The sequence below is a fragment of the Capricornis sumatraensis genome, chromosome 6, assembly GCF_032405125.1.
Source record: "Capricornis sumatraensis isolate serow.1 chromosome 6, serow.2, whole genome shotgun sequence".
NCBI classification, from domain to species: Eukaryota; Metazoa; Chordata; class Mammalia; order Artiodactyla; family Bovidae; genus Capricornis; species Capricornis sumatraensis.
The window spans coordinates 114,523,641-114,545,653 of NC_091074.1; the positions used below are offsets into that span (position 1 = coordinate 114,523,641).

A 22,013-nucleotide genomic window follows, 5' to 3' on the forward strand; every position below is an offset into this window, starting at 1 on the left:
CAGTGCCTGGTATATAGTAGAGAATCAATAAATACCTGTTGAGTGAATAAACAGAGGTCCCCCATCAGTAAGAAACACGACCCAAGAAGAGAGAGAGAGAGACAATAGGAACTTTTAATGCATGGGAAGTCCTGCAGGGACTCTGGGCAGACCCACGGGGAGCAGGAAGAGGCAGGGGTCCTGCCAACCCAAACATGTCTGGAAAATGAACGTCCTAAAGACCCAAGCTTCCTCACTGCCAGTGATCCTGGGGGCCTCCTTCCTGATGCTGAAGGGGGTCCAACTAGCTCTCCACAGGGCTCCTCCTGGGGTCCACAGCAGAAAGGAAGCCGGGGGGGGGGGTGGATGGCAGGAGGAAGGAAGAAGAGGAAAGGCCGCTGGGTCTCCAACTGAAAGCTCCTGCCTCAGGATTGAGTGCCATCCGTAATAAAAAGTTTAAAAAGGAGAGACTTTGATAGAGTCAAATAATATCTTAGAAAAAATAAAAGCTGGGGGCAAATGAAGAAATCCAGTGGTGACAAAGTTCTCCGTTGGGTATCCACAAGAGAGTCTACTTTGGCCTTGCTGGCAAGCCTCCTCCGTCAAGCCCATCCTCAGGGTCCTCCACCCCCTGCCAGGCCCCGGATCCATGAGAGCACCACTCGCCCTCCCCCGGAGAGTCCCTGTGCTCACGGAGGGCGGTGCCTGCCCTCACCGGCCCTTGGACTCCCCGTACGTGTTCCGGGCCATGGACACCATCTTCTCCTCGCACGTGACTTTGGTGTCCTTGAGGATGCTGTACCACACCATACCCGCAGGCCGGACCTCCTCGCTGCGGCAGAAGAGGTAGGGCACGGTGTCCACACGGCTCTGGATGTAGGCGCTTCGCAGGAGGCTGGAACAGTGGCTGCTCACCCTCTCCAGCCGCCGGAGGATCAGGTGGGCCTTCCTGGAAGACAGGAGGGGATGGTGATGAAGCTGGAGAAGCCCAGGTCAAAGGGTCAGGACTTCGAGGTGTTCAGTAAAGGTCAATGGACGGATGAGGGCTTCTCGTCCCAACAGTTTTCTAGCTGTAAGCGTGATATTGTGAACGCTTGTTCAAAAATCACTTTGGAATTTGTCCTCAATTGTGCCATGTGCAAAAAGTGAAAGAGAGGACAATTGTATGGATACCAAGAGAGGAGGGGCGGTAGGGTGGATTGAGAGATAGGGATTGACATATATATACTATGGGCTTCCCTGGGGGCCCAGCTGGTAAAGAATCCGCCTGCAATGCGGGAGACCTGGGTTACATCCCTGGCTTGGGAAGACCCCTTGGAGAAGGGAATAGCTTCCCACTCCAGTACTCTGGCCTGGAGAATTCCATGTACTGTATAGTCCATGGGGTCGCAAAGAGTCGGACACGACTGAGTGACTTTTACTTTCACTTTCATGAATAAAATAGATAACTTATGAGAACCTACTGTATAGCATAGGGGATACGACTCAGTGCTCTGCAGTGAGCTAAATGGGAAGGAAATCCAAGACATAGGGGATATATGCTTATACGTGTGGTTGATATGCTTATATCATTTTGCTGCACAGCAAAAACTAATACAACATTGTAAAGCAACTACAATAAAAAAATAATAAGAATAAAATAGAGAGAGGTGTAAGTTTTGACCTAACATATTCACTTCTACAATATAAAGCTTATAAGCCTTAGAACTCTGGCCAAGTAATAATTATTATAATGATGATAAATGACGAAAAGAACAATAACTAAAATAACGCCACATGCTAGATGCCGGGTAAGCAATGCATATGCACTTTAAAATCTGTATTTAACCTTCACGACAAGCCTGAAAACACTTTCCCCTTAGATTTAATGGGTATGGAACCCAAGTTTCAGAGAGATGACACCACTTAACCGAGCTCAAACATCAGGGTGGCCACTGAAGTGGTCCCCACTAGGTCTGAACAGTCCCATGTCCCTCTCTGTCTGCTGTCTTACTGCTCTTCCCTCACACTCTTTTCTCACAGTCGGAAAAGAAGCCTGCCTTCTGGGCTTTCTACTTCATGAAAGCCTTTATATCTGTATCCCCTAATCAGACATCTCTCTCACTCTCCCTGTCTCTAAAACAGTGATGGTAACCTTACCTTCAGAAACTGGCTGTGAGATTAACTAAGAGAGATGCCCAAAGGCTGGCCTCGAGCATGCTCTCAGGAAAGGGTAGCTTTTATTCCAGAGAACTGTTAGGATGATGGCTCAGGATCAAGGTCATATCGGACACTAGTCCTAGCAAGAATTGCCTTGGACTATGGTGATCATCTTTAGGAATTTATCTAGAGCTCTTTATGCAGCACCAGAGAGAGGCTCCTCAAGGAGATCTGATGGCTGCAGAGAAAACTGAGGCAAGGGTCTCCGAGTTCACCTAGCCCAAGGTTTCTCAACAGGGCTCTGTCGACATGTGGGCTGGGTCATTCTTTGCTGGAGGGGCAGTCATGCAGCATCCCTACACCTCCGCCTGCAAGATACCTGCTCCCACAGTCCAAGGCATAACAAGAAAGCTGTGTCTAGACATTGCCAAATATCCTCTGCCGCGCAAAGTCACTCCACTTGAGGGCTTCCCTGGTGCTCCTGTGGGTAGGAATCCACCTTGCCATGAGGGGGACACGGTTTTGGTCCCTGGTCCTGGAAGATCCCACACGCCATGGGGCAACTAAGCCTGCGCACCGTAACGTTGAAGCCCGCATGCCCTACAGCCCGAACTCCACAACGAGACAAGCCATCGCAACAAGAAGCCCCAGCCCCACAACTAGAGGGGGGCTCCCACTCACCACAACTAGGGAAAGCCCGTGTGCAATGATGACCTAGCACAGCAAAAATAAGTCAAAATTTAAAAAAAAAATCACCCCATTTGAGAACCAACAACATGGTCTCATGAAAGGTGTCGAAACGGAGGCTTCGAGAGGGTCACACCAGAAGTCAGCTTTGCTGTTCGGGTGTCTGTCTCCAGGTGGGATCCACTTTCTGCTACATCTCCACATCCTCAAGATGCCTGGAGATCCTGAGGGGCCAGAGGCAAGGCCCTCTCCTGCTGTCCTCTGCGTGCCCCTTGGAGAACCCCAGGAGGGAGGCATTTTACGACAGCAGACCCCACAAATGGGAGACTGTGTCAGGCACCTGTGTGGCGGCTGGAAAAGGGCCGGGCTTATGTGTGTAGGTCTTGCGGGCATGATTTACGAGGTGCCTTTCAAAAAGTCCTCTTTGTATAGCTCACCACTCGGGTGGAATATTTCCTGAGGTGCCAAGAATTCATAGCTTCATAATCGCACTCGCCCCACAGGGCTCTCTCGCCTCTGGCAGGCGCCTCCCCGGGGTGGCAGGGGGGAACCAGAGGGGCTTACTCCCAGGCCTCCTCATTTCAGCTCTTGCTCTGCTCCTTAGCAGCTCTGTGTCCTGGGGAACTTGACTTAACATCTTCAAACTCGCTTCTTCCTTTGACGAACGGGGTAGGGGTGACGTTGAAGGAGACAGTCATTGCTTGTACCTTTGCTGAGCATTTGTCGCATGGCAGAGTTCCCAATTCAGTAGGAAAGATACACAAGTGGAAAACTGCAAGGCAGGTGGCAAGAGCAACAATGAAAGGAGATGTGGGAGCTGTGGGGGACAGAGGACAGTACCGGGGGGACTGGGAAATCTGAGAGGACTTCCTGGAAAGAGGGGAACTTGTGCTGAGTCTCCATGATGAGTAGGGTTTGGACAAAGAAGAGGGAAAAGGCATAATAGGAAGCGTAGGGAAAGTCACAGACAGAAGGGATTTAGAGGTGGAAGATGGTGTGCAAGTGGGCTCACAATGGGAAACTGGAGAAGTGGCAGAGCCAGGCCACTGGAGCTTAGAAGCTAGGGCACCACACAGGCTCGAGAGCCTGACTGCTGAGGTTCGAATCCTGCCCCAGACACTTACTAGCTCTGTGATACTGAGGACATTGTTTCACAAACTGTGCCTCAGTTTTCTTACCTACAAATGGGAATAATGACTAGGTCTACCACAAAGTAGATAATAGTGAAAGTTTACTCAGTCCGACTCTTGCAAACCCATGGACTGTTTGTAGCCTGCCAGGCTCCTCTATGCAGGGGATTCTCCAGGCAAGAATACTGGATTCGGTTACCACTGCCTCCTCCAGGGGACCTTCCTGATCCAGGGATGGAACCCACATCTCCTCTGTCTCCTGCATTGGCAGGTCGATTGTTTACCACTGAGTCACCTGTGAAGCCCCTATTGTCTGATCTAGACAGCCACATAAGTCACAAATACAAAATGAGATTGGGGAGACAAGTCCTTTAAGATGTCCAAATGCTTTGTCTCCAAGAGCCCAGATATTTCCGTAGAGATAATCTTGGAACTCAATTACAAGCCTTTGTATAGATGGAAACTAAAGACTGAAACGGGAGAACGATTTGCCCCTTAGGCACCTTAAGTTAGTAACAAAAGCAAAACTAGAATCGGGGCTCTGAGTGTCTAGCGCTGAGATGACATATTTGGTTTTGAAGTCTCAGATTCAAATCCTAGTTCTATCACTTAGCTACGTGGATCATGAGCAAGCTCTTCAGTGCTACTAACTCCCAGTTACTGCATCAGTAAAATGAGAACAATAACAGTGTTTCTGGAAGATGAGAGGACCTGGGTGATTTGCTTAGTTCTCAGTAATGTTAGCCAAGATATTTTGCAGTGGAAAGGACATAGGCTCCAGAGTATGTTAGGGCAAGCCATTTCTTCTCTATGAGCCTCAGTTTCCTCATTTGTGAACTGGGGATAGAGATGCTTATTTTGTAGGACTGCTGCTCAGCTGCGGTGAAATTACTGCCATAAGCGTCTTAGTTCGCTTAACTGTCTCCTGCTCTTTCTCCGCCAAACGCAATGCTTCAGTGAGATGTGCAATGAGACAAAGGCGAGAGAATTCAGAAGGTGGAGCCACGAAGAGAAGGCTTGGGGGTGTTCAGAGGCTGAAGCGGGGTGCAGGGTGAGAGACCGAAGGTGAGATTGCTGGGTAATACATTGCAGGCAATGGAGATTCATAAATCAAAGGCCAGGCATGCCCCCAAGCTTTGCCTGGAGGGGGAAAGCACAGGTCAGAGTGACCACTTTTCTCAAATACCGGAAATGAAATCCTCCTCCTTGGAGACAGGACGCGGGCCCAGCAGTATGGGAAGCCGGAGGGGAAGGAGGGACAGCGCCCATTAATCTATCACTGTACCAGCAGGCGAGACTGAGACAGGGATGGCTTGTGAAGGAGTCAGCGGCTGGGCTCGGATGCCGCTTCTCCGGGAACTGTAGGACCTTAAGTGACTACTCTTCCCAGCACCATTACCCACTTTGCTATTGACACAGTTACTGGACAGAAATCTAATTCTAAGGGAGCCATGGGATGGAGCAAAAGAGGAGAGACAGCAAGGGAACATTTCCGTTGGCCTCTCTCCCTAATCTCTGTCTCCTTGAGCTAAGCTTAAGTCTCTGTGGTAGCTGACCTCAAGCTTGATGAGAGTCCATGGCGTGGCGCGGCTGCAACAAACTGGAACCCCACCTCTGGAAGCAGAGAAGGCAGATTCAGGGAAATAAGGTCTTCCATTTGAGCTGCCCCGTCAGGCCACATCTGGAGAACCCCACTCGCTTCTGGTAAGAGTGACACATGCACACTGGAGCCAGATCGTGATGCCAAAGGCTGTCTCAAAAGCAAGTCTCCTGCGGAAATGCTGCAACTAGGACTCAAGTGTGTCCCTGAAGGGGGGCGGGCATTTAGGAAAACAGTTATGATGTTCTAGTAAATGAAAATAAGAGGGGAGAGCCCGGAGGATCAGGGATGACAATGATGACAGGCGACTGAGGACCCACCAGGTGCCAGAAACCTAGGTAACATTACCTTCAGTGACACAGGAGCATCCCATGGGCCTAAGGAAGTAATTGGGCAACTGGGTAAAATGTTTATACATATTTGTTTATAATAAAAAAAAAAGTAAGAAATCTAGTTGGTCTTTATTTAACAGAGGGGTAAATTAACGTGTGATAAATTCATATAATTGAAGGAACCTTTAAAAAGCCGACATATGTGCATATGCCTCCGTAGGAAACGACTTGTGCTATTAAGTGTAAATAGGCAGAAAACAGAGCAAAACGAATATACTTGATCAACATAGCCAAGTGGACAGAAGCAGAACCATGTGGTCTATAGATGTCAACATATCCTTAAGTCTGATCAGTTTCCTTACTCATGAGCATATCCATGTCAAGTCTATATCGATCTCTGGAGAAATATGTGCACACTGTTACCAATTTTATCTCTGGGTAGAGACTAGGAGTCCAGGGAACAACATTTTAGTTTGCAATTATATATATATACACCTGTCCCATTTACACATTACAGAATGAACAAGAATTACTTTTAGGAGAAAATACAATAGAAGGCACTTCCGTTTTGAAACATGCACACATTTTTAAGCTGGTATGATGAATGTGTGCAATGAAGCCATGGTTTTATGGCTTCCCAGTGGTTCACTGGGCTTACTTTCCAAATATCCACATCCAGTTTAGCCTCAGACCACCCCCATTAAACAGAAAATCAGAAGCTCGGGTACTGCCGTGTAAATATATTTCCTCAACACCAGGTCTGAAATACGATTTGTAAGGTGACTAGCAAAAATATTTACATTTGGCTTTGTGTCCTCCTTGTTCTCTCATAAGAAACCATGAGGCCTTCCAAGAACTCATTTCTAAACTGATGGTAAGAATGACTAAATCTCAACAAACCCAAAAGTATTTCAGTTTGGAACAGATGGAAATTTCAACAACCTCAGATATGCAGATGATACCACCCTCATGGCAGAAAGAGAAGAGGAACTAAAGAGCCTCTTGATGAAGGTGAAAGAAGAGAGTAAAAAAAGCTGGCTTAAAATCCAGCATTCAGAAAACTAAGATCATGGCCTCTGTTCCCATTACTTCATGGGAAATAGATGAGGAAAAAATGGAAACAGTGGCAGATTTTATTTTCTTGGGCTCCAAAATCACTGCACACAGTGACTGTAGCCATGAAGTTCAAAGACACTTGCTCTTTGGAAGAAAAGCTATGACAAAGCATATTAAAAAGCAGAGACATCACTTTGCCAACAAAGGTCCATATAGTCAAAGCTATGGTTTTTCCATATGGATGTGAGAGTTGGACCATAAAGAAGGCTGAGCGCCGAAGAATTGATGCCTTTGAACTGTGGTGCTGGAGAAGACGCTTGCGAGTCTCTTGCACCGAAAGGAGACCAAACCAATCAATCCTAAAGAAAATCAACCCTGAATATTCATTGGAAGGACTGATGCTGAAGCTGAAGCTCCAATACTTTGGCCACCTGATGCGAAGAGCCAACTCATTAGAAAAGACCTTGATGCTGGGAAAGATTGAGGGCAGGATACGGGGTGACAGAGGATGAGATGGTTGGATGGCATTACTGACTCAATGGACATGAGTCTGAGCAAACTCTGGGAGATGGTGAAGGTCCAGAAAGACTGGTGTACGGCAGTCCATGGGGTCACAAGGAATCTGACACAATTTAGCAACTGAACAACAAGATAATTATGTACATTGCTATAATATTAGTGGGAGGATGTTCTGTGGGACATTTGTTAAAACTCATGGTGTGTCTTGCTCGTATTTATCTATTCTAAGACACTGTCAATTTTAAGACATGCTATTGATTTAATAACAGCCTTTCAAGAAATGAAAGAATGTAACATAACGTGCACATCGATTGTGCACAATCCATCTTGATTTCCGAAATGTCAAAATATGCAGGAAAAAAAAAATGAAAATGCGTCTGAAATGATAGGAGTATGGTTCTAGGAGCCTAAGTTTGCTCTTGTTTCCAACATCCTAGAAATTCCAGGAGAGTGAATCCAAGATTTCTAAGGAAAGAGCTAACATAATCTTGGACCGAAGAATGTATACTGACATCCCAGGCTTGAATATTTTCACGAAGAACAAAGCAATGACAATTCATAACATGTTCTAATCCTTTTCAGATGGGAAACGCTTCTTGTCTGGTTATGTTTAGAAACAGCCTAGAATGAATCAAGCCTGGAATGATTTCTGTTATCTATTAGCAGTGTCCGCCATGGAAACAACAGGGGCTGATAACAGAAACACAGTGTTTCTACCATAAATGAGATGAAAAGACAACCCTCAGAATGGAAGAAAACAATAGCAAATGAAGCAAGTGACAACAGATTAATCTCCGAAACACACAAGCAGCTCATGCTGCTCACTGTCAGAAAAACAAACAACCCAATCGGAAAATGGGTAGAAGACCTAAGCAGACAATTCTTTGAAGAAGAAATACAGATGGCCAATAAACTCATGAGACAAGCTCAACACCATTCAAGATCAGAAAAATGCAAATCAAACCTACAGTCAGAATGGCCATCATCAAAAAATCTACAAACAATAAGTGCTGAAGAAGATGTGGAGAAAAGGGAACCCTTTGGCATAGTTGGGGGGAATGTAAGCTGATACAGCCACTCTGGAGAGCAGTATGGAGATTTCTTTAAAAACTAGGAATAAAACTACCATCAGTTCAGTTCAGTTCAGTTACTCAGTCGTGTCCGACTCTTTGCGACCCCATGAATCGCAGCATGCCAGGCCTCCCTGTCCATCACCAACTCCCGGAGTTCACTCAGACTCACGTCCATCGAGTCAGTGATGCCATCCAGCCATCTCATCCTCGGTCGTCCCCTTCTCCTCCTGCCCCCACTCCCTCCCAGCATCAGAGTCTTTTCCAATGAGTCAACTCTTCTCATGAGGTGGCCAAAGTACTGGAGCTTCAGCTTTAGCATCATTCCTTCCAAAGAAATCCCAGGGCTGATCTCCTTCAGAATGGACTGGGTGGATCTCCTTGCAGTCCAAGGGACTCTCAAGAGTCTTCTCCAACACCACAGTTCAAAAGCATCAGTTCTTCGGCACTCAGCCTTCTTCACAGTCCAACTCTCACATCCATACATGACCACTGGAAAAACCATAGCCTTGACTAGACGGACCTTAGTCGGCAAAGTAATGTCTCTGCTTTTGAATATACTATCTAAGTTGGTCATAACTTTCCTTCCAAGGAGTAAGCGTCTTTCAATTTCATGGCTGTAGTCACCATCTGCAGTGATTTTGGAGCCCAAAAATATAAAGTCTGACACTGTTTCTACTGTTTCCCCATCTATTTCTCATGAAGTAATGGGACCAGATGCCATGATCTTCATTTTCTGAATGTTGAGCTTTAAGTCAACTTTTTCACTCTCCTCTTTCACTTTCATCAAGAGGCTTTTTAGCTCCTCTTCACTTTCTGCCATAAGGGTGGTGTCATCTGCATATCTGAGGTTATTGATATTTCTCCCGGCAATCTTGATTCCAGCTTGTGTTTCTTCCAGTCCAGCGTTTCTCATGTTGTACTCTGCATAGAAGTTAAATAAGCAGGGTGACAATATACAGCCTTGACGGACTCCTTTTCCTATTTGGAACCAGTCTGTTGTTCCGCATCCAGTTCTAACTGTTGCTTCCTGACCTGCATACAGATTTCTCAAGAGGCAGGTTAGGTAGTCTGGTATTCCCATCTCTTTCAGAATTTTCCACAGTTTATTGTGATCCACACAGTCAAAGGCTTTGGCATAGTCAATAAAGCAGAAATAGGTGTTTTTCTGGAACTCTCTTGCTTTTTCCATGATCCAGCGGATGTTGGCAATTTGATCTCTGGTTCCTCTGCCATTTCTAAAACCAGCTTGAACATCAGGGAGGTCACGGTTCACGTATTGCTGAAGCCTGGCTTGGACAATTTTGAGCATTATTTTACTAGCATGTGAGATGAGTGCAATTGTGCGGTAGTTTGAGCATTCTTTGGCATTGCCTTTCTTTGGGATTGGAATGGAAACTGACCTTTTCCAGTCCTGTGGCCACTGCTGAGTTTTCCAAACTTGCTGGCATATTGAGTGCAGCACTTTCACAGCATCATCTTTCAGGATTTGAAACAGCTCAACTGGAATTCCATCACCTTCATTAGCTTTGTTTGTAGTGATGCTTTCTAAGGCCCACTTGACTTCACATTCCAGGATGTCTGGCTCTAGATTAGTGATCACATCTTCATGATTATCTGGGTCGTGAAGATCTTTTTTGTACAGTTCTTCCGTGTATTCTTGCCACCTCTTCTTAATATCTTCTGCTTCTGTTAGGTCCAGACCATTTCTGTCCTTTATCGAGCCCATCTTTGCATGAAATGTTCACTTGTTATCTCTAATTTTCTTGAAGAGATCTCTAGTCTTTCCCATTCTGTTGTTTTACTCTATTTCTTTGCATTGATCGCTGAAGAAGGTTTTCTTATCTCTTCTTGCTATTCCTTGGAACTCTGCATTCAGATGCTTATATCTTTGCTTTTCTCCTTTGCTTTTCGCCTCTTCTTTTCACAGCTATTTGTAAGGCCTCCCCAGACAGCCATTTTGCTTTTTTGCATTTCTTTTTTATGGGGATGGTCTTGATCCCTGTCTCCTGTACAATGTCATGAACCTCATTCCATAGTTCATCAGGCACTCTATCTATCAGATCTAGACCCATAAATCTATTTCTCACTTCCACTGTACAATCATAAGGGATGTGACCCAGCAGTCCCACTATTGGGCATATACCCTGAGGAAACCATAATTCAAAAAAACACATGGGTACCCCATTGTTCACTGCAGCACTATTTACCCCAGCCAGGCCATGGAAGGCAATTTAGATGTCCATTGACAGAGGAGTGGATAAAGAAGCTGGGTACATAGATACGATGGAATATTACTCAGCCGCAAAAAGGAATGAACTTGAGTCAGTTCTAGTGAGGTGGACAAACCCAGAGCCTATTATGCAGAGTGAAGTCCATCAGACGAGAAAAACAAATACCATATATTAATACATAAAGATGGAATCTGGAAAAATGGTGCTGATGAAAGTATTTGCAGGGCAGGAATAGAGACACAGACAGAGAGAAGAGACTTGGGGACACAGCAGAGGAAGGAGAGGGTGGGGCAAATTCAGAGCAGCAGTAAAGACCATGCATTACCACATGCAAAATGACCAGTGAGAAGTCGCTGTATAACACAGGGAACTCAACCTAGGGCTCTGTGACAGCCCAGAAGGGTGGGGTAGGAGGGGTCCAAGAAGGCGGGGACATATGTATACTTATGATTGAGTCACACGGCAGAAATTTCTGTGTGGCAGAAATCAATACAACATTGTAAAGCAATTATCCTCTAGTTAAAGAAACATATATACTTATATAACTGAGTCCAAATATAAGAAAAGAAAGAGATTTTGAAAAATGCAGCAAATACTTTCAAATTAATGAATGTAAAAGTGATTTGTAAAATGTAAATAAAGCATTATATGATATAAAGAAAAACAGAAATATCTAGACATACATGTACTCTAGACAGATCAATTTCACTGAAACAAAATCTCTTCAAATGCTGACTCTCTTCTCTCTCTCCATCAGACATCCCTGAGAGGATTGAGCAGCTCAGGAGTGGTCAAGGCTGTTTGATTGGAGCAAATCTGACCCCTGACCACCTATAAGTGGCGTTTTTCAGGCCTCCTAATAGGAACCCTATGGCTGGGACAGCTGGGTGTTAGGCGGTCTTCTCTGAGCAGTTGTTTGCAGGAACCTGTGGTTGCCATGGGAACCAAGCTCCAGACATTGGCCTGATGGATTTAGGTAGCAGTAAGAGTCACCCTCTTGTCACTAAACTTTATGGGGGTACCCAACCAAAGATCCATGGAGAAGCAGAGAACATTTGGGGGCTTGGTGGTTAGAGGCCAATGAAATCCTAACAGAGCTCATCTCATGATACGAGAGTGCTCCTGGGAAAATCTCTTACTGTCCTAGCCATCCTAGGTTCCTGAAGAACATGCCACGCTGGGCTAGAGGTGAAAGGACACTTCTGGTGTGTCTCTTCTCTGGTTTCTATGACCTTCAGGGCTGTCTGGTTCCCTGTCTTTGCAGCTGGAAGGGACCTTGGAGTCCAGCCCTTTTATGTTGCAAATGAGGCCCAGAGGGGAGAGGCAACTTATCCAGGGTTACACAGCAAGCTGGTGATGAAGCTAGAACAGAAACCCAAGGCAGGGTCTTGCTCTTTCTCCTTTACACTTGGATGTTCTGCAGACTTGCTAACCTTTGAGAGGCATGGTACATCTACCCACATGGGTCCTCTGTTTAAAACACTGACCCAGCTTTTGGAAGAAAAATGACTCATGAATAGGCCTCATAAAGAGCCATTATGATATGACTTCAGCTGCCGTCTTCGGTCTCCCCTTCTCCTCCTCACCCCGAACTCTCCACTCCCCTGAGATTTGTCCTTCCTGACTGAAGTATATTCTCTTACCCTGCCCTCTCTCGCCCTTGGGGCTTCCCTGATGCCTCCATGGCAAAGAATCTGCCTGCAGTGCAGGAGATGCAGGAGATGAGGGTTCGATCCCTGGGTCAGGAAGGTCCCCTGGAGGAAGAGAAGGCAACCCACTCCAGTATTATTGCCTAGAGAATTCCCTGGACAGAGGAGTCTGGTGGAATACAGTCCATAGGGTCACAAAGAGTCAGATACAACTGAGTACGTACACACACACACACACACACACACACACACACACACACACACGCATGCACGCACCCTTGCACTAGTTGTTCCTTCCTTCTAACGAGAGCACGCCTCCCCTCCCACCTTTAGGATTCCTGCTTATTCTGGACTTGTGAGCAGACACTCACTGTCCTCTCTAGAAACTCGTCCTTGAGCTCCAGGTCTGGATTAGCTGCATCAACAGCTGCATCTAGATCCTTGTCACTCAAAGCATGGTTTTTAAACCAGTAACACTAGTATCGTCTAATAACTTGTTAGAAATGCAGACACTCAAGCCCATTCCAGGATACTGAGTTGATCTAAATTTTAACCAGACCTCCAAGTGATTCTCCTGCACACGGAAGTTTGACAGACATTGCTCTAAAATGCGCTGCCCACCCTCTTTATCGCATGCTTCTTGTGACATATTTCACTGTATCTCCTTGCTGACCAGTCTTTTTCTCACTAGATGCTGAGCCTGTCAAAGATAGGAGCTGTCTTCTTCCCTGTTCTATCTCCAGCCCACAGCCCAAGGTCTGGCACATAGCAAGTACATTAAATGAATCAATGACTCTATAAATTAATAAGTGAGGGTCTCTTTAAGTCTCTTAATGTTGGCAAGCGCAATGCATTTCTTGATAATGTTATTTCTAAGCTAGAAAAATTTAGATTTGGTAGAGTTCAGTTGTTTCCAATTGTGATCCTTGATAGCTCAGGTAGACCTCATGCATCCTTGGGACTGGAGTGGGGAAGCTGAAGAGGAGACCCAGCAAGGGGGCTCCAGGTCACTGCCTCTAGCTACTACCAGAACAGCGCTGTAGTCATCCGGCTTACACACCCACTCATCCCATTATCATTCAATAAGTCATGGTTTAGCACCTGAGTGGATAGGACATAAAGTATAAGCTATAAATTGACATTGCGGTGGGGATAATATCCTAGAGATAACACATGCTGCTGCTGCTGCTGCTGCTAAGTCACATGAGTAAACACACAAGTGGACTTCCTTGGTGGCTCAGTAGGTAAAGAATCTACCTGCCAGTGTAGGAGACACAGAAGACATGGGTTCTATCCCCAGGTTGGAAAGACCCCCTGCAGAAGGAAATGGCAACCCACTCCAGTATTCTTGCCTGGGAAATCCCATGGATAGAGGAACCTGGCAGGCTATAGTCCACAGGGTCACGAGAGTCAGACATAACTAAGTGACTAAACCACCACCACCATGAAATAGATAAGCAATATAAGATACTAAAACTAGTAGCTACAACACAGAAAATTAAAACCTGAGGGTGTGACAGAGTGGAAATTTTAGAGGGTTCCCTGAGGAGGTGGCATTCTAGCTAAGAGCTGGGGCTCTGTGTAAGTTTTATTTAGAAAACAGATTTTTCACTGCTTAAAAAAAAAAAAAAAAAAGAAAAGAAAGAAAGGACTGCTATCATTTTATAGATGAAGATACTCAGGCCCAGAGAGGCCAAGGCTGCCTGGTGAGTTTATCAGCAGTGCCAGGATGGACCAGGATGCAGCTGTCTTGGTTCCCGCTCATGCCAGCGTGGGACATCAGGGAAACCTCAGATTCCCTCCAGAGACTAGAAAGCCCTAAGAAGGAGGAAGCTGGGTGGCACAGGCTGGGGGTTGGCACACAGTGGCTGGTGACCAGCTGGCTGGAGGTGAGCAGGTTATCACTGTCCATTACTGAGTGGGTTGTTCCGCCTCTTTGAGTAACCAGAAAGGCTTTCCAGAAGATTGATGTCCTGGAGGGTCTTAAAGCATCCCAGAAGATGATAAAGACAAAGTCGAGAGTGAAGCTCTGGTTTAGTTTCCACCCAAATTCCCTGAAGCCTGTGGGAAAGCCCAATGAAGGGAGAACGCCTTTCCCCGTGCCTGGGCAAGATGGTAGCCGAGGTGACTCATACCGCAGCTTTCATCTGAAGCTCTGTGCTCCTGTCTGTCTGTCTGCTCTCTTTTAGCTTTTATCTGACAGAGCGAGACAGTCACAAACCCAGGATCCAGCAGAACAGATAAGGTCTGCCCCTTAAAGACCCCTTTTATCCCTTGACCAAGCCTTGAATTCTTCGAAGGTTACTGCACGTGTCGCAAGGGCTCAGGGTGAAAGCTCAGGGCAGAAGCAGACCCCACAGCAAACTCTGTGTGCCTCCGTGCAGCTCATTTAACCCCGTGGGGCCTCCAATTCCTTTCCATTCATAAAATGGGGAGGATACCCTATTTTGTCTGTTTTACAGGGTAATTTTAAAGCTATTTAAAGCGTTACACTCTGCCCACTAAGTATTTCAGGAAGTCCTGCAATTCTCTCCAGTACCACTGACACAATCCTGGCCTGGAGCACTGCCCTCTGTCTCCTGGATTTAGTATCACAACAGCCTCAGGGGCCTCCCTGCCTCCCTCTGGTCAGGACTGCTTTAGTCCAGGCTGCCAGAGGCTGTCAGAGGGATCTTTTTCCCTTGAAGATCTGATAACATCTCCCCCCTGTGAAAAACACTTGAAAAGCTTCCCATTACCCTAGAGAGATAATCCAAACTCTTTAACCCTACTTAAAGGGCATTCGGAACTGGCCTCTGCTGACCTCTCCTGTCTTATCTCTTCTCACTCCTGCTGTTACACGCTTTGGTCCGACCCGACTGCACAGAAATTCCTCCAGTCCCTCCACACACAGTGTTTACCGAAGTGTGGAAGGGGTCCTCCTGGGGCAGGAGAAAGGATTTTAGGTGGTACTCAGGAAGATCACACGTCCAGTATTAAACAGCAACGAATCACAACAGGGAAAAGCGTTTAGACTCCCTTTTCCAATCCCTTGCCCTCCTCCAGATTACTTTCAGAAGGAAAGGTTTAATTCGGGACTGTGTTTCAAAGTACTTCTCTAACACTCTCTAATCTTCCCTTTTAAAAGGAAAGCCTCAGGCTCTGTGAGGCTTAAACTGCATTGTTTTCTGGTATTTTGCTTTTCTTCCATTGTACTGAATGCTTAAGTTTAATTTTTATTAAAGGTAGACGGTGCTCGTTTTCCCTTTACACAGTGATACAGTGCTTTCTTTTCAAATATACTTGCAATAAGTGGGCCTATGGACAAAATAGACAATAAAGTCCAGATGGTATGGAAATACGGTAAAAACCATAAAGCGAAAGTGTTAGTCGCTCAGTCATGTCTGACTCTTGGCGACCCTTTGGACTGCAGCCCGCCAGGCTCCTCTGTCCATGGGATTCTCCAGGAAAGAATACTGGAGTGGGCTGCCATTCCTTCTCCAGGGGATCTTCCCCAACCCAGGTATGGAACCCAGGTCTCCCACGTGGCAGGCAGACTTTTTACCAGCTGAGCCACTAGGGAAGTCCACAAAAATCCAAAGGTGGAGGCAAATGATAAATTCAAAATTTATGAGGTTTAAACCCCTGCTCTACGTAGTGTTACACCTCGGAACATTTCACAGGCTACTGCTTTGGCCCCAGACCCTCCGGTCTTCTTCTTCCACGTACCTGACCCCAACTTACCCTGTAGGCCTCCCAGTCTCAGTTCTTGGGTGGGCTTTACTGAGTTACCCAGGCTGGGTGCCTATGCCTCGCCTCCTCAAAGGGCTCCTCTCTGTCCTTTTGACCCTTATTACTCTTATTCTATTTTTTTCAATTGGAAGAAAATTGCTTTACAATGTTGTATTGGTTTCCGCCATACAACAACACAAATCAGTCATAATTATATATATATATATATATATATATATATATATATATCCTCTCCTTCTTGGACTTCCCTGGTGGCTCAGATGGTAAAGCGTCTGTCTACAATGCGAGAGACCTGGGTTTGATCCCTGGGTTGGGAAGATTCCCTGGAGAAGGAAATGGCAACCCACTCCAGTACTCTTGCCTTGAAAATCCCACGGATGGAGGAGCTTGGTGCAGGCTACTGTCCATGGGGTCGCAAAGAGTCGGGCACGACTGAACGACTTCACTTTCACTTTCTCCTTCTTGAGTCTCTTCCCCTGCTTCCCATTCCACCCCTCTAGGTCGTCACAGAGCATGAGGCTGGACTCCCCGTGTTATACAGCAGCTATCTATTTTACGCATGATAGCGCATATATGTCAGTACTCCTTTCTCAGTTTGTCCCATCCTCTCCTTCCCTGGCTGTGTACACAGGTCTTTTCTCTATGTCTGTATCTCCATTCCTTCCCTGCAAAACGGCTCATCAGTACTATTTGTCTAGATTCCATATATATGCATTAGTATACGATATTTGTTTTTCCTATTCTTTGCAACTGCTTAATTATGTGCAACAGTGAGCTACACGTAGGTAGGGACTGCTCCTGCCTTTTTAACAATGCATGATCAACAACCAACCTAAAAAGGGGGCTGTTAAGTCTGTGTTGAATAAATGAATGGATGTCACTGTTGGGTGCAGGATAGGAAACACAGCCCCCACGCCACCCCCCGCCCACTGCAGATACTACTTCAGGAAGCTTCAGAAGATAGAGACTGTGTGTCACTTATGGGTGATTCCTCTATAGCACCTATCACTGTGGCTGGCATAGTCACTGCTGGTGACAAAAAAACAAAAAATCATGCCTTAATACACGTTGAATTTATGAATGCATTTAGTTATGGTCATTAATGGACTTTATTCCAGGAAAGAAAAAAAAAAGCCAACTCGGATTTCTTATGAAAGAGAAAGAAAATCCCTAGATTAGGCTCCATGACCCTGCCGCCTGCTCTTCTGTGATGTTGGTTAGGACCTACCTCCTCAAGGAGGCTACGTTTCCCATTTCTAAAACTGAAAGTGGAAGGTGAGGGGACTGACTGAAAAAGCACTGAAGTCTCTCTCTTATCTGACATTCCAGAAGTCCAAGAAGCTAAAATTCCGAGATTCTTTCATTCTCCTTACCCGCTTCCCACCTTGAGTCCTGACATGACTTAGTGACTGCCTCCCTTCTTTGTTTCATAAAGCCCATTATCAGCCTATGGAGAAAAGGCTCCAGTAAGGTCCAATGGGAACAGGGAGAGTCTACTGCCCCGCTCACACTCAGGCGCCCGCGTACCTGGGCCCCAGCTCATCCTCGCTCCTCCAGACAAAATCGCCGAACTTCTCGTAGTGTGAGTTGTAGTGGTGCTGGACGCGGAACAGCATGGAGGCCGAGACTTCCATCAGCGTGTTGTAGGCGGCCTGCTGCTCCTTGCCGCTTGTGTACCCATTGTACAGATTGTAGATCTTGTCAGCTATCTCTGGGGGAGAGGAGGAGGTGTAGGCACAGATCACAGGACGGTAGGAAAAGGAGAGGACGGAGGCACAACTCACAACTAGGAGGGCGTATTCAAGCAGCAGTTCACCTGTGTGGGCTCTGGGGCAAATAACCCTTAATTCCACCCTCACTATGTCATTGACCAGTTGTATTCCATTTTCTTCTCTATCAGTTGGAGATAATAATCCACACACAGGAGGGGCATTGGGAGGACTAAATTAAAAGGTGGATGTAAAGCTCCTGACACGGGGTCTGGCACAAAGTTAGTGCTTATGGTTGTGCTCGTTAACATAAGGTCTGTGCCTTTGATTTAACAGAAAATTCCAAACAAGTGCAGAGGCTTCCGGTGAGTGTCTTGAGCTCATCTCAATGGTCTGCTTCTATCTCCTCTCTGCAATATTTCCAGCATATTTCTGTGATCAGGTCTAACAACTCTTCATTCGAAAACTTTCAAAGAAAAATCTAGACTCTTTGGCTTGCCATTCATAGCAACTGCTGCTCTTTCAGTTATCCCTGCTTAACTGATATAACTGAAATTCATTATGGGCTGCTCTCTTGAATAGAAGGCACATTCTTCCACCTTTTAACTTTGAACAAAATTTATGTGTGCCCCCATGTCACTGCTTAACAACGATTGCCTCCCGGAGAACTTGAGGGACTTGAGTTCAGGATGGGAGCATCATTTACTTTCTAGGCTTTTCTACTCTGATTTTAATTGTTCTTTAAAAAAAAAAGTTCATGTGACCTTTTAAAATAATAATAATAATAATAAATTACCAGGAATCCATCTCAAATTCCCTCTCTTTTAATAAGACTCAATATCTCAGTGTCTCCTCTTATCTGGTATGCAGCGTCATCATCAAGTTTATGACTGAGCGATCTGAAGAAATGTCTCTCTTTGCCCCTCTAGAATGGAAACTCCTGAAAGATGGAGGGCATGTCTGTTCTACACTGCTTTTACCAGGGCTTTTGGAAAATATTTGCTCACCTTGAAGTGAAGCACATCAGGACTCATGAGCCACCATCACATCTTTGTAGAAATTGTATCCACACGTGATCTAAGAACTAAGTATATGGTGGATCTGATTTATTGTTTGTTTTTTTTTTTCTTTCAGGTGTTTTGTCTAATGTTTACAATTTTATAGACCTGGAACATGCATGCTGATTCTGACGGATAGTTACTGACTGCAGCTCTTTGCTGAGAATTCTGAGGCCACCCCTGGGCTAGATGGGAAGGTGTGCTGTGATCAGCTAATGATGTCTGCCATGATCAGCTAATGATATCTGCCGTGATCAGCTAATGATGTCTGCCACAGGTACAGCAAAGTCTAGTGGTCCTCCGCGTGCCACCTACTTGCCAGCTCTCGGGCACCCTGAAGTGGAAGAAAGGGATTGGTTTCTAAAAGCCTAGGCCAAGGGGCAGAACACAGTCATACGGTTCTGACTCTCCACCATCCCTTTTCTCCAAGCCAGAACACATATTCTATAAAAGAGGAGCAAGTCTGTACACTGGCAAAGATATTGCCGGCCAATCTCAATTTCCTTCGTGGCTTTGCTTCATTTAGCTCCATATTCTCCCTCCAGTCCTTCGGCTTTCTTCTCCCTGCGCCAATACGTGTGTGTGTGAGAGGCAGAAGAGTGGTGGATAGTGACTGGCGGGTGCAGGATTTAGAGGCTGAAAATATGGGCAGGACCCTGGAAGTGAAGAAAATGGGATGGGGGCAGGGGGGTCACCTACCTTCTGCCTTGTTGTCATCCACCAGGGGACAGGCGGTTCTCAGGGTCACTGTGCTGAGCTCAGAGTGCCTCCCTCGTGTATCCACGGCGTAGAGAGTGAACCTGTGGTACAACAAGAAAAGAGAGCACAAGGCTGTGACTTCAGAGCAAAAAGCCCTGGAAGCTGCAAGGAGGAACACAAAAACCATAGCACAGGAGTGATGGCTGAAGGAACTCGAGGATGATCCAGCTGCAGGAGGAATGATCTGGAAAGAAAAAAAAGACGGTCACTAAGTGTGTATCAAAAACCAACTGATTGCTGGGCATTTTGCACTTCATCTCTTCATTTACTAGAGAAGGAAATGGCAACCCACTCCAGTACTCTTGCCTGGAAAATCCCATGGATGGAGGAGCCTGGTAGGCTATAGTCCATGGGGTCACGAAGAGTTGGACATGATTGAGCGACTTCACTTTCTTTCTTTCTTGATTTACAAGTAGCAAGGCTAGAAGGCAGGGGTCCTCATCACTTGTATTTCACCAATGAGAAAACAGACTTATTTGTGTATTTTTAGGTGGTCTCACACTTATTAGGGGGCAGAGCAGTCTGAGTCAAGTCCAGAAGTAAACCCTGATGCTATCTGCTATGACTCTGTGTACTCATTTAGATACTCTTTCATTCATTCATTTAACAAATACTAGCTGAGCATTAACTACATGCCAGGAATTACTTTAGGAGCTAAGATTACAAAGATGAGCAAGAGAGTCAAGGTCCTTGCTTGCATAAAGCTAAACAAAACATAAGTGAAAAATTAGACAATGGTGCATATGAGAAAGAATATAACAGGATCACGCGGCAAAGCCTGAAGTGCAGGGGGGTGTGGGTGCTTTAGACAGGTGTGCCCTGAAAGGCCTTCTTGTTGAGCGGTTTGAACTGGGACCTAAAAATGAGAAGGAGCTGGCTTATGGGAGGAATGGGGGAAAGAGTATTCGAGGCAGAAAGACCAGCAAGTGCACAGTTCTTGAGGAGAGGATGAGCCAGACTGTTGAAGGAATAGAGAGCTGGTGTGGCTGTAGCAAAGAGAGATGATGGGGACCTAGTGGGCCATGATAGGAAGTCTGGGAGTTAGTCCAGGTACAAGGCATGTCCCCAACTTTCAGTGTTGGCACCTGCAGCTCCATGATGTACAAGGAGGGTGGGGCAAGCGGTCTGTGTGGTATTAGAGAGAGAGAACTGGTAAACCATGGACATGGTGGAGTCAGGTCCAGTCCCAGAGGAGACACCGGCCTCTGGTCTACTTTGGGAAGGCTCTCTGAGCTTCATACCTCCAGATCTCCAAGTCCTGAAATTAAATAAAGCCAAAAGACTGAATGAACTTTCAAGAGGAGATCATCCTTGGAGGCCAGTGACAATCTGAACAGAAGTGAGAAGGGCTAAGCGTCTGAGCGCCCTATCTTTGCTGCGCCACCCTCCTTCACCAGCCTTCATGGGTAGGAGCAGGAGTGTGGAGTGGGAACAGGGGCTCCCTGGGTCAAGCACAAGAAACTACAGTCCCAGGGGTCTGATTTCCTTTCCTCCTTCTCCAAAACCTCAACTTGCCTCATGCTATGTGTGTGTTAAGTCACTTCAGTTGTGTCTGACTCTGCGACCCCAAGGACTATAGTCCACCAGGCTCCTCTGTCCATGGGATTCTCCAGGCAAGAATACTGGAGTGGGTAGCCATGCCCTCCTCCAGGGCATCTTTCCGACCCAGGGACTGAGCCCACGTCTTTTAGGTCTCCTGCATTGGCAGGCAGGCTCTAGTGCCACCAAAGGTCGTAACGCTATAATTGCCATGTTACAGAATGGTGAGCCCTGACTGACTGCTCATATTAGGCAGCCAATATATATGAGTTGGTTCTCCAAATTAACTATGTGCAAAGTTCTTAACATGTGCCAAGCACTGACCTATGCAATTCATAGGTATTACCGTATGTATAGCATTACCCCAGATGATTCTCAAAGATAGCTACTATCATTCTCTTTATGTTATACACGAGGCTCAGGGAGAGAAAGCAACTTGCCCAGAACCATATAGTAATGACTGGGGCTGGAAATTAAGTCGAGGTGTGTCTGAGTCCAAAGCCCAAGCGTTGATCCACTATCAGCTACTGTCTTCTGCTAAAGGTCTGTGGATGTCACCTCTGTACAAATACAATTCCACTAGGTGCACTTGCCAAATTCCAGCTATGTTGAAACAGTGCCATTTCCCATGTTTTTCTAATCTTATGAAAACCTGAGAAAATAATCACCCACATTATCTTCATCTTTCAGAAGAGGAAACTGAAGATGAAAAAGTTAGGCAATTTGTCCAAAGTCGGAGTCAGACAATGAAGGAACCAGGACCTGTTCCCTAGTTTGTCTCCCTCTGAAAGCCGGACGCTCTGTGCTCTCAGATCTGCTTT

At 46.0% G+C, this 22,013-nt stretch overlaps 1 protein-coding gene across 3 annotated transcripts in view; it reads right to left on the minus strand.

The window, feature by feature from the left end:
- Positions 1–690: 690 nt before the first annotated feature.
- Positions 691–22,013, minus strand: part of ASTN2 (astrotactin 2) — a 1,028,625-nt gene continuing 1,007,302 nt past the window's right edge. For all 3 annotated transcript variants that reach the window (XM_068974208.1, XM_068974207.1, XM_068974206.1), the window contains 3 exons: positions 19,594–19,694; positions 17,655–17,838; positions 691–928 (listed from right to left, as the gene is read on the minus strand). In XM_068974208.1, the coding sequence (XP_068830309.1) occupies positions 691–928; positions 17,655–17,838; positions 19,594–19,694 (523 nt within the window). The remainder of the gene's footprint in view (positions 929–17,654; positions 17,839–19,593; positions 19,695–22,013) is intronic.